General features: G+C 41.2%; 1 protein-coding gene across 4 annotated transcripts in view; it reads right to left on the bottom strand.

The window, feature by feature from the left end:
- The window catches only part of pde4ba (phosphodiesterase 4B, cAMP-specific a), a 298471-nt gene that overhangs the window by 108142 nt on the left and 176977 nt on the right, over positions 1-13352 (bottom strand). The window contains exon 1 of one of the 4 annotated variants that reach the window (XM_034674484.1): positions 4329-4693. The exons of the other annotated variants lie outside the window; for them this stretch is intronic. Within the exon in view, the coding sequence (XP_034530375.1) occupies positions 4329-4429 (101 nt within the window). The 5' untranslated portion in view covers positions 4430-4693. Of the gene's footprint in view, positions 1-4328; positions 4694-13352 lie in introns of those variants that run through there. 4 annotated transcript variants of the gene reach the window in all.

The raw sequence follows: 13352 nt of genomic DNA, 5'->3' as shown, positions 1-13352 counted from the left end.
GCCCCTGAGTCACCTCCATGCTGATCCTTATGATCCCCCAAACCACCAGCGTGATCTCTTGTTATCATCCTCATCATTATCTCCATTCAAGTAATCACCATTATTATCATCATCAAACCCACTTCACAGCCGCGGCGGCTAATTCCAACTCTGGCGAGTCACTCACAAGTCAAAAGCCAACAACCACAAAACCAAGGCAGACATGTGAGTCCCATCCACAGTTTTCTGTGTATCCGTCTCCATGACAACATGTCATAGTGTAAGCAAAGTGCACACTGCAAATAAAATACTTCTCAACCACAAGTCTACAACATACCGCTGCACCCCACCCATGGGCAAGCATACACAAAACACTGTTATTCAAGGTCCTGTGCTGAGATGGAAAATGGGTCACCAGAGGGAAAACACCTACAGGTTCAAACCTCGACAGATGATCAGCATGCAGATAATATTTACTTAATTCTACAAACTAAGCAGCTACAGACAGATACTAGCAACATTTTGAGTTATTTTGCCTGCAGCTGTAACTGAAGCCTCACTGGATGTGGTTGGTTTTGTGTGTTTCTGTTGTGACCAGTTACACGCAAAGTATCTCCCTTCATTTGCCCTTAAAATCTGCCTATATTGTCCTGCTCTGACAGCAGCTGTGAGTGACGTCAAACGTGTTTATTTGTGCTCTGTTTCTGACCAGAAAATGTCTTTGGAACAATCTAACTGTGTAGTTTGCCCTCCAAAAATCTGCTTGAGATTTAGAGTCTGTCAGAGAGGATCTGAAAGTTAAAAAAAAAAAAGGCCCAGCACCCAGGACAGCCCTCTGTGAGGACAAAAGGAGCTGTAGTCTTTGTTATTGTGCCATAGGAATCCAGGTCATTGTCCAAATATTTGGTTAATCCCATCTCTCTGAGAGATCATCTGTCCCAAATGTGATGAACCTTATTATCATATCATATCATATACATACACAGGCAGTTCTTGAACAGCAGTGTAGCATTCAGGGCAGCAGAAGGTGAGTAAATATGCTGCAGGCAAACAAAAGAGCGTGCATTAACTATGTAAACACGAGAGAGGGGAAGCAGTCATGGACTTATTATTGTCCAGGAGCTCACGTGGACCTTGTCTCAATGTAATGATACAAACATGCCGCACAGTACAGTACAGTACAGTACAGCATTTGTCTACTTCTGCTTTCCTCACGATAGCCCAGTACTTTCCACAGGAAACCCTCGGTTACAGAGGTGGAACCCACCCAGAGGTGGATGTAGGACGTCCCCAAGGCTTAACTTCTCCACTCTCTCATGATTGCATGTTGCCCTCAGAGCTATCTTGTATTTCAAGAGTTAAGATGTAAACCTTTTGCATTTTTTTATTGCATCAAATTTGCACAGTAAACTGTGTATTGCTTCTGTCTCTTCCACTTCTTCTTCATTGGATGTCTCCTAAACAGTGTTACAGTCCAGGCAAGCAGTCCCGCTGTGTCCCCAGCTGAGCCAGAATACCCACAGTCCTCCTGGGGTCAGACCCAGCCTAGTTTTACTTTATTTCTTCCCTGACGCACTACAGCACTTGTTACTAACTTGAGGAGCCAAAACAAATAGCTGGAAGAGGATTCTCATCCTCGTTCATAAATAAATGACACAAGGGCCGGGGTTAGGTTTCTATTAATAGCTCATAATCATGGATAGACAGAAAGCAGTCAGGATTATTTATCTTACAAAAAGATGACACTGTTCTTTTGTCCTGAAATACACAAATGATAAGTTCCCTCTTTTAACTTCCTACGCTGAGTCATGCACAGTTTTTTGTTTGGAAATGTTTTGATACTTCTGGGTTAGCAAATGCAGGTTAGCTTCAGCTTGGCAGATGAGCATGTTAGCCTTGTTTGCAGGGGTGCTGTTAGCCTAGCTTTTGAAGCACACACCCCATATATAGAGGCAAGAGTCCTCATCGCAGCGGCCACTGGTTGGACTCCCGGCCTTGACCATTTGCTGCACGTCTTCCCCCACTCTCTGCTCGCCATGTTACCTTTCTCTCTTCAGCTGTTCTATCGAATAAAGGCCAAAATGATATGATCCTTAAAAGTCCGGCATCTGAGTTGTTAATTAATTGTCTCTGGGTTGATTTGAAATACCATAAAAAGAGAAAAACAGCAGTTGATGTTACTTGAGATAAAAACATGCAAGTTTTTTTGACATCTTGTTGAGATAGGGAAATGTTATTTTTATATTGCTTAGATGGAAGAAAGCGGCTTTGGTTGCTCTCTTTATGAGGCATTTAAACAATGAGTCAGAGTCCTGGGACAGCACAGGGGCCAAAGCGCTAAGTTTGGCTCCAGCTACAACTTCCAGTATTGAAAAATTAAGTCAATGTGGAAGTGCAAAAAGCTGTAGTTCATAAAGTGACCACTTGGGGCAGACTGAAGACGCCCAGAAAACCCAATTAGGTCCCATGTTAAAATGCTCATTATAACAGCAGAATTGAAGTAAACAGTTTGATCCGATAGCTGTTTTTTATTCATACACACTAAATGAAGGGCAAATTTACTTTTTATTCCTCATCCTTTTGGAGATAATAAGACTAAGAGTTAGGAAAGACCTCAACTCCATCTCTTTGCCTGTGTCTCAGTTTAGCAAATGTTAGGTAGTCAGCATTTCAAATATGGTGACTGCCATCGTTGGGCTTCAAAACTCCTCTTCAGAAACCACTGGGAATTGTCAGTGAGACTCAGTCGGTGTTTTAAACAGTCTATGGTTTGGCCTCAGTATTTGTTTGAAGTTCTAGCAAAACTTGCAGATCTTGGAAAAAATAGTGTTTGATATAAGGCACTTGATCTGCATCAGTATGTTACTGCAGCCAAACAAGATGTCAAACAGCACAGGGGTTGGTCATCTTTTAGTTCCAGGGAAATAAACAGCAGCATGTCATCAGCGTAAGTGTGAAAGTTAGGTTCATGTTATCAAACAGTACCGTTCAAAGAAAAAAAAGAGGACCCACACAGGGACTCTGAGCGACCCCAAAACAGAAACTCATATTTCCCTAAGATATGATCTCCTTTACTGACAACAATTAAAAAAAAATAATGTTACTGGTTCTCGATTGTTTGTGACCCTTTATAACTAAGCTGTCCTCACTCAAGGACCCTAGAATACAGAGGAGCACAGGCTGCTTAGTGCATGACTGAGTTCAACCAGACCATGTCAAAGTAACCAGCTAGACAGCTAGCTAGCCTTTACCAATGTTGAAGAAGATAAAGCAGACACCAACGTCTAAGTAACCAGCGAGCTAGCTAGCATTTACTGCAGTTTGTGGCTACAACTGCAGCACAAAACATGTAGGAGGAGGTGACAGATAAAAGCAAAGTGCTCTAGGCTGGTGATACAGATAAAAGCCATCTTTGGGCAGCATTTATTAGTAAAGTTTATGAAGTAGTGCGACACTTCACCTTCATCTTGCCTTCACTTAATTTGTCTGATAGCACTGATTTTAATTCCAAGTTTTCCATGAATATCGTGATATTGTTATTGTTTATTTTTTGGCCACAATAATTGTGAGGTAAAAATCTGATAGTTACAGCCCCTAATATTTGTGCTGCATATCGAACCCTCAAGCTGGAAACCTCTGTTAGAATATGTTGGCCCACTCTGCATCTGTGATGTAGAAAGAATCAGACATGATCTAAAACGGTCAGTCAAGATAATTTGCTTGGCAACAACGACAATTTTACCAGAATTGCTAAAGGCCGAGACAATTGGAGACTCTTCAGTGTCATGATTTGTTTGTTTTAGTTTTTTTTTTAGATCCCTCAGGCTGGCTGCATATCACAGACAAGACTGCATCCACACTATACAAAAAGGAGGGGAAATAAACAAATGCATCTCAACACTTCCAGTCTGATTTGCAAAGTATTTCACTCTCTGAACGTAGCACGCAACCTGTTCAAAAATCTCTCTGCAAAACACCCTGAAACCAGACAACCAACTACAGCTTGATTTTCTCATTCAAACTCGTGCAAACGTATGCAACCACATTCCTTCTGAGGATGTGATTATGGGAAACACATGACTACTTATTGTATTGGAAATAGGAAGTAAGAGTACGCATTTATAGTGGACGTGTAGAAAGAAATGGGAGGAGGAGTTTGTGGCTCTGAGATAAACAACTTTTGAACTATTTCTAAAAATAAAAGGGCTTTAAGTGGACTTAAAAATAGCAAGCTCAAAACTGATGCAAGGAATCACGGTTCAAGGACAGAATCGAAAGCTTAGGCATCTTTCTGTTTACACGTGTGAGAGCTTGAAGCGTCTGTGTGTGTGTTATCTCTGCATCCTGACCTGTGAGTGTGGCCGTGGTTGGTGGCGTGGAGTTTCCTGATGACTTCCTCACTGAAGTCAAAGTGAACCCTTCCTCTGGCACAGGGTGAGCGCCGGTACATGGCCCCGACATACAGTTTCACTCATGCACACACAACCCGCCACATACCATCACACACAACACTACACATACACAACCAGAAGCTCTACCACACACCCAAACACAACATTTCACAGACCTAAACTTGAAAAATGAAAGTCACACACACCCTTCATCATACGCACATCTGACAAGTCAGCAGAGGAGGTGATAACTGCACTGAAGCATGCATGCAAACACACCTTTGCATGCACCTACAGAACTCACTTAAATCACACAAACTAGCAACCTTTTGAATATTTTGTTATTACTACAAATAAGCATCACATCCATACACACACACACACACACACACACGTCCACCTCCTATTAATAGCAGTACTGATTAAAGCTATAAAGTCAGACATGTTTGTGTCCTCTAAAGCTTAAAAAGTTGCCCAGCAGATTATCCATCAGTCATCCCCTCCTCGGCACAAATAAAAGCAGCAGCAGCAGCAGCAGCAGCACAGGTATCCAAACACCTTCTCCACACACTCGACCTCACGTCACACACAGAGCAGCAGAGTCCAACACGTCACATCACGGAACTGTTCAAGCCCTCGCTCACACTCTGACACTCTCCACACACTCTCTGAGCTCTCTGTGCGGACTCTTCTCTTCGTCACAGCCTATACTTCCTTCCCATGGGGTGTGTGTGTGTGTGTGTGTGTGTGTGTGTGTGTCATTGTATTTCATGTGTGTGTGTGTGTGTGTGTGTGTGTGTGTGTGTGTGTGTGTGTGTGTGTATGGAGCTCTGTTCCCTTCAGAGCGGCCCAGCAGAGTAATAAGGAACATCCAAGTTGTGGAGTGGAGTCACTGGAGTGGAGTCATGATGCATCCATCAGCCACAGACATATTATACTTTAATTAACACAGTTTGTACTGTAAACATTCAGAAAAGTGAGGCCCTGTTTTTCAGTGTATTAATCTGCAAACTATGATGAATAAGGAGAGTTACTTTTCACAAAAACAGCTCCACAAAAGTATCTTGAAAGTTTGAAATATAAGCCACGTTTACCTCCTACTTCCAAGTTTTATACAGCTGATGTTTTTCCCTCCATTGATTCATGATTTACATTGTGGACTCTAAAAAGGTAATTTAAAAAAACCCTTTTGCAGACTTTGTGTTTCAAAATGTAGACAGCTCAGGAATGAGCTGCTGTCTAATCTTCAAGCCGATGCAACCCACACAGGTTTGTACACATGACTCAATAATGAAGTCTGTAACACTGCACTGCTCACTGCACTTCCTTTTTCACACTCTGTAAATACCACATTATAAATTGTGGTGACTTTTGCATTAAGAAACAATTATTTCAAATTAAGTTTATGAACCAGCTTTTTTGCAAACACCCAATAATACTTGATTCTAATTGGTTAATCTGAGGGGGAAAAAAGTCTGGTAGATCTATAAAATGTATGATTTCACCTCTTCCTGTCAACAATGTGGCAAAAACGTTATATTCCATTGGCATTGGTAAACAACACTGAGGATATTGTTTAGTTTGTTCTCAATTTATTTGGAAAGCACAACATTTTAGATTGGTGGTTAATGGCTGACAAGTCATCAACAGAGAAAAGAAGACAAGGCGAGGAAACAGAGAAGAAAGAGCAAGGTACTTTGCATTAAAAGCTGAGTGAAAGAGACATCCAGCAAATTGAAGAAAACAGACAAGAAAGCGTAAAACAGTATCGGCTTTGGTGGTGATACAGGATTGGTTAAAGCTAGGGTTCGTAGTCACAGAAAACTAGCATGAATTTGAATGTAGCATTTCAACAGGACTCAGTCTAAAAGGTTGGTTGGGCCTTTCTTGAGCAGAGGCGAAACAAACACTTGCTTTTGATATTTTTAAAGCCCTTGCTGGAAAGCTTCCCACCTACCTTACAAACTTGTTGGAATGGAATTATGGATCCTACAGGACTCGCTCCTCTGATTGGCTCATCCTGATTCCCTGTTTTGCAGAAGACTTTGATCTCAGACCACTGTGTCTCAAATTGTATCTGTTTTAATCAATCTATCATTTTGTGAATGATTGTATGTGTTTGTTGTTTCTAATGTGCCTGTGATCCTTACCAAATTGGAAATGAGGGAAACCTCAATGTCTTTTTGAGAATAAATAAAGGGTTTGAATTGAATTGAGTATGCGCCTGTGTGTGAAAGAGGTGGCATCTGGTACTCTCGCAGGGGGCCGAGGTGTCATGAGGACGCTATACTGTACTGTATAGTACAGTACAGCACTCTGATATTAATACTGCCATACATTACAATGACTGAGATGACAGATTTGAGATGAATAGCACTACATAGATTACAATAATAAATAAATTGAGATAAAGAAGATTTAAATGAATTTCATGTGAAGCTACTATGGGATTTGTTTCCATGTCTCATTTTATTGTAAATAATGTTTGAAAGAAATGTGTCAGTAGCTGGATGAGTAACCATCTCCTTGTCTCATAACTTCCTTTCATAGTTAACATGAAACCGAACAGAAAAACCTCCCTGACTGACAGCTGAAGGAGTTTCTATTAAATACCATTATGACAGGACCAGCGAGCTTCCTTTCTTATTTATTTGGTAATGATTCAGAGAGATGACACGTAATACAAACACTTTAGGAGAGGAGGAGGAGGAGGAGCATCACAGAGGCCAAAACTGAATCACTATGTTCCCACAGTGCAGCTCAGCGCGCTGCTTCACAGAGCTCACAGAGAGGAGAGACGGGAGAGGCGGAAGATGTGGCCGTCATGGGTCTGTGTGTCTGCAGAACAACAATGGGACCCGCATTCCTCCTTAATGTCCTCCCAGGGGTTAACCCTCAAATAAGAAGATAAAGAAAGAGTCCTGATTACACTGTAATCCTGTTCATCTAAAGTATCAAGCAGTGGGGATGGGTGCAGATTCTAAAATCTCAAACATGTGGTTGGAAATGTAGATGTTCTGAGAGCTGCTGAGATGTACAGAGAATATCTTTAAAGGAATTTAGAATATCATAGATGCACTATTTGCACCTAGGTGAAGTATTCAGACAGTGAAAGTTTGCAACAACACAACAACAAGATGCCAAACTGCATTCTTCAAATATTATACCAGCATGGCTCTGCAGTAGAGGAGTATGGGTGTTAAACTGACCTGTCTGCAGGGCCAACTAGTCAACTGTTAAAAACATTTAACAAGTCAGCACAATGACACAAAAAATATGACAAAGGAGACCCCAAACTGTTCAGACGCTGAAATCCTCATATGAGCCAGGACGCAGTCTGAGATCCTAAACATGGTGGTGCTCTGCCGGCTGTTACAAGGTCCAGACTGAAGACTAAAGGTGACACTTTGGAACAGCCTGCCAGACGAGCCCTTGTTTTATTTCATTACTCAAATAAAATCACACAATAAAAGCTTTTCTATAAAATGTGTATTAAGTTCAACTTTGATTTTATTGGTTTGTGTTATAAGCATGTATCCTTTCAGATACATGTATTTTATTGTTACACTGCTTTTAAAGGTGACATATCATGCAAAATTGACTTTTTAATGGTTCTTTACCTGAAATATGTGTCCCTGGCATGTCTACAAACCCCCCGAGAATGAAAAAAATCCATTCTGCCACTGTTCTGATTTCTCCACCTTTCTGTAAATGTGTGTGAAACCAGCCGTTTCAGACTTCAGTGTTTTTGTTACGTAACAACAATATCCGGTCTGTCACGGAGTCAGAGCTCGGAGCTTGTTCAGCCCATACTGTGTAAAATAATACTGAATCCCTCCTCTGTTTTTCATTACCTGCACAAATGTGTGCTAACAAGGAGCTTAGGAGGGAGGCATGCTAGTTGTAGGCTGTCTTAATAAACACAAAGGTCGGTTTTACTCCCCACGTCTGCAGATTTGAAGATAGTGGAGGATTTTTATTTGTCATGGATAAGTGCTAGCGCTAATTAGCATAGCCACATAGCTATATGTTCATAGCTGTAGCTGTAGCTGTAGCTGTAGCTGTAGCTGTAGCTGTAGCTGTAGCTGTAGCTGTAGCTGTAGCTGTAGCTGTAGCTGTAGCTGTAGCTGTAGCTGTGTACCAAGACACACGTCGACATACTGACAAATAAAACAACAAGAAACACTAAATCTGTGACCAATCCTTCATAAAAGGTCCTGCTGCCTTTCTGGTAGAGGTCGCTTTTACTCCCCACGTCTGCAGATTTGAAGATCTAGTGGATGATTTTTATTTATCATGGATAAGTGCTAGCGCTAGTTAGCATAGCCACATAGCTACATGTTCGTAGCTGTGTACCAAGACACACGTCGACATACTGATAAATAAAACAACAAGAAACACTAAATCTATGACCAATCGTTCAGAAAGGTCCTGCTACAGGCGCCTCTCCGTCAGGATCAGATTCAGAGGGTTGAAGTAACGCGGGTCTGTGAGCAGCCGTGTATATTCAGCCAACATGTTAACATTAGATCAACCTGCTGGAGAGCCGAGGCCACATCCACTTCCTGAGGGGGCGTGGTCAGAGAGAAAACAGAGTGTTCTGATGAGGAATGAAGAAGAGGGTTTTTCAGGCAGACCAAAATCTGATTTGAAAGTGTTTTTTTGAGCATAAACTTTAAAGACATGTTTTGGGGACCTCTTAGACCAATATATGTTGATGAAAAAAGCGTGATATGTCCCTTTTAATTGTTTGCTTTTTATTTTGATCTGGTTTAAGAGATAGTGAACAACACACGAGAGCATGTCTCTTTAAATATGTCCTAAATTCTTTTTTTAATTCTAACTAATTGTTTTATTAATTTTCTACAAGTACATTTGTCTTATTTATTTGTCTTATTTATTAGCTGATTATTTCTTGTTTGTACCTGTTGTATTGCATTGAATTATAACAATTTGTTTTTTATGTGAAGATAAAAAGGCAAATAAAGGAATCCTGAATCAAATTGCTGTACTTTGTTACCCATATAAAGAAGTGCGCTATAAATAAAATATTATTGTCCTACATTATCAGCCCCGGCCCCTGTTTTGAGCATGATACCTGCATCAAATTTAAGATGAATATCTTTTTCATAAATCAATAATAGGGTTTAAATGATTTGCAAACCATCAAAATCTGTTTTTGTGAACATTTTACTCAATGTCCAAAACCTCATGGGAATTGAGGAGTGGATTATTTGGGGGCTTTGCCTTCTTTAATTTGATAGGAAAGCATGAGAGTGACAGAGGGAGGAGTGGCATGCCATGCTGGGCCAGTGCAATGAGGACTGTAGCCTCTGTACATGGGGCGCCTCCTCTACCAAAGAGCTAAACTAGCACCCCGCCCTGGTTGGATGCTGAACCACATTTTTTTTCAGTCTGAGTGACTCAAAACAATAAAGCTGGATCTCATATATGAAAAATGTATTGTCTGTAATAACCTATCCTGTGGCGTCAGTCAGTGTAATTATGCCAGACTCAGAGAGACCACTGATCTGAATTTATGACACAAAGACTTAAAAAGCAGCACTAGTGCTCATTCAGAGGAAGTGCACTTTTTACTATTCTATAATCAAAATTTAACTGAGACTCAACCCTTTGTTACCCAAAGTGTCTTGTAGTAGCAGCTGACAGTTGTATAAATAGTGAACAAGCCTGTGAACTAGCAAACAGACTGATGGTGCGTTGATGGGCTGCTGCTGCTGCTGCTGAGTTGTTTCACCTTCAAAATGAATCAGGTGTAAAATAAATAGGAAGTCAAGAAGCCACAGAGGCAACGTGATAAACAAAACCCTGGCAGCATAAACACTTCTGCATCTCTAATTATAGAGCAGGTAGAGGTATGTGTTGTTCTTTCATCTGTTGATGAAAACTAACCACTGACACCCAGTGAGCTATTCACTCCTAGGCAGGGCACTGTCTCAAACTTCAACCTGATACCACACGTTAAAGGTTAATCCTGCTTTATAGCATGTTTTATTTGATTTGAAATGACATGATGAGCTGATGGGTTTCGCTTGTTTTGACTATACATTTCAGCCACAAGAGGTAGGACCCCTTTGTGTACATCAGAGGGCAGCATTTCATTTCAATCCAGAGAAGCAGATAAGTCGTATTTCAGGGCTGCGCCCACAAGATGGCAGCATGCAGCCATATCATACAGCCTTGGAGGAGCAATGAAACTCACATTTACACAATGATGCATGCAAGATGTGTCTCCAGATGAGCTGTGCTCCATTATAACCGCTCACTAGCGACTCTACACAGTTTCTTTGAGAGTAATGTCATGTTGGATCCAAATGAGAGGGATAATTGCTGCAAAGAGCGGTGAAGAAGCCAATCTGCAGCAGTAACAAACTGATAAATGCTCTGAGGTTATACCTGTGCTTAGCTGACAGAAGGTTGCATTGAATGTCATGTTAACTAGAGGCTTGGTGATCAATATATCTGTGTTAACCCTTAATTACACGACATTAATCCTTGCTTTAAGCCCATTTCATGCATTTAACTTGTATTTATTAATAAGCAATGATGCAAGTTGCTCCAATCAACCACTTTCAATCCACTTGAGTCCCATTTTTAATCAATTTCTGCCATTTTAATCATTCCTCTTATCGCAACAATTTTTGTAGGGCATAATTTCCATCAATCATTTTGGTGTACGCAGCCGTAAAAAGAAAACCTTCAAAATGCAGAAACACATTTCTTTACGAGCAGCTTTCACAGGGTTTCACACAGACACAGAGAACCATAATTAAACATCGATCAGGCATCCACTTGACAGCTTAAGAGCAGCCTGTCAGATCGTCTCTGGTGTATCGCTCTCCTGGCTTTTCCCCGTGATTCAAATCGATACGAGGCTGCAGGTGAGACCGAAAAGAGATCAAGTTTAGTGAAATGTCCTAAATAGTCTCAGCGTAGGGAGAGGAGAAAGAGTGGGAATAGAATCTCTGATGTATTTGACAGAAGCCGACAGGCACAACATCACCTTTTGACATGAAAGTCGTCCACCGTAATAAAACCACACACAGTCAGATTACATCAGGATCAAACAACATGCACGGTACCTGAGAGCTATTTGAATATAAATACTGACATAGGAAAAAGAGTATGAGGCAGACAGAGTTCAGAGGGGCAGGATGATAGATGGACATGTTTATAAGACTTAGGCTGAGACAAAAAGACAGTGTGGAAAACAGGAAGAGGTTTGAAGGAGAGGAGGACAAACGTTAATCTTAAAATAACAATCCTCATCCTCTCCAGATTTGTACTTTGTACAGGCTGATCTGTTGAGTTTAGGTATCAGAATCTGAAGACCAGGGAGATTTGAAGTCACATCGACACACCCCTGATCCTAAAAAGTCATGTTTGGACCAGCTCTTCGTTATGCTGCTATAGGCTTAGACTGCTGAGGGAACTGACACACTGGATCCCCTCTCTCCTCTTTCTCTGCCTGTCACTTACTTTAACTCTGCCTGTCCCATTAAAGTTCCTAACCATAGACCTTTCTGGAGTCCCTGAGCTCCCTTGTCTCGTAGGTTCCTCTGGATCTCTGGTGCTGTGGACGTGCCAGACTCCAGCTGCTACAACTACTACTATCCATCTCACCACTATCATCTCTCTCTCTTCATCTCCCTCTATCCCTCTCTCTAACTCGGTCTCAGCAGATGTGTGTCTAACATGAGTCTGGTCCTGCTGGAGGTTTCTGCCTGTTAAAGGAAGTTTGTCCTTGCCACTGTAACTTGCTAAATGCTGCAAAGTGCTCTGCTCATGGTGGATTAAGATGAGATCAGACTGAGTCCTGTCTGTAAGATGGGACTGGATCTTATCCTGTCTTGACGTTGGGTTTTTGTTAATAATAGAACATAGAGTACGGTCTAGACCTGCTCTGTTTGTAAAAGATGTTTACATGGATGCAGTATTTAGATATGGGTAAGTATTCAGATAGGGATTGGGACTATATAATTATAAGCTTTTAATCTTTACTGTAAAACCTCCAATCTGGAGGAAATATGACAGAAACAGGCCCAGGTCGTTATTGCAAATGAGAATTGGTTCCCAATTAACTCACCTGGTTAAATAAAGGTTAAAGGTGACATATCATGCAAAATGGACTTTTTAATGGTTCTCTACCTGAAATATGTTTCCCTGGCATGTCTACAAACCCCCCGAGAATGAAAAAAATGCATTCTGCCCCTGTTCTGATTTCTCCACCTTTCTGTAAAAGTTTTTGTTACGTAACAACAATATCCGGTCTGTCACGGAGTCAGAGCTCGGAGCTTGTTCAGCCCATAGACTGTATAAAATAATACTGAATCACCCCTCCGTTTTTCATTACCTGCACAAATGTGTGCTAACAAGGAGCTTAGGAGGGAGGCATGCTAGTTGTAGGCTGTCTTAATAAACACAAAGGTCGGTTTTACTCCCCACGTCTGCAGATTTGAAGATCTAGTGGATGATTTTTATTTGTCATGGATAAGTGCTAGCGCTAATTAGCATAGCCACATAGCTACATGTTCATAGCTGTAGCTGTAGCTGTGTACCAAGACACATGCCGACACACTGATAAATAAAACAACAAGAAACACTAAATCTGTGACCAATCCTTCAGAAAGGTCCTGCTGCCTTTCTGGCAGAGGTCGGTTTTACTCCCCATGTCTGCAGATTTGAAGATCTAGTGGATGATTTTTATTTATCATGGATAAGTGCTAGCGCTAGTTAGCATAGCCACATAGCTACATGTTCGTAGCTGTGTACCAAGACACACGTCTACATACTGACAAATAAAACAACAAGAAACACTAAATCTATGACCAATCCTTCAGAAAGGTCCTGCTACAGGCGCCTCTCCGTCAGGATCAGATTCTGGATCAGATTCAGAGGGTTGAAGTAACGCGGGTCTGTGAGCAGCCGTGTATATTCACCCAACATGTAAACATTAGATCA

This window comes from Notolabrus celidotus, chromosome 2 (genome assembly GCF_009762535.1).
Source record: "Notolabrus celidotus isolate fNotCel1 chromosome 2, fNotCel1.pri, whole genome shotgun sequence".
NCBI classification, from domain to species: domain Eukaryota; kingdom Metazoa; phylum Chordata; class Actinopteri; order Labriformes; family Labridae; genus Notolabrus; species Notolabrus celidotus.
Note: the sequence above shows the minus strand (reverse complement) of the source record. Positions and strands in the feature narration are given on the sequence as shown.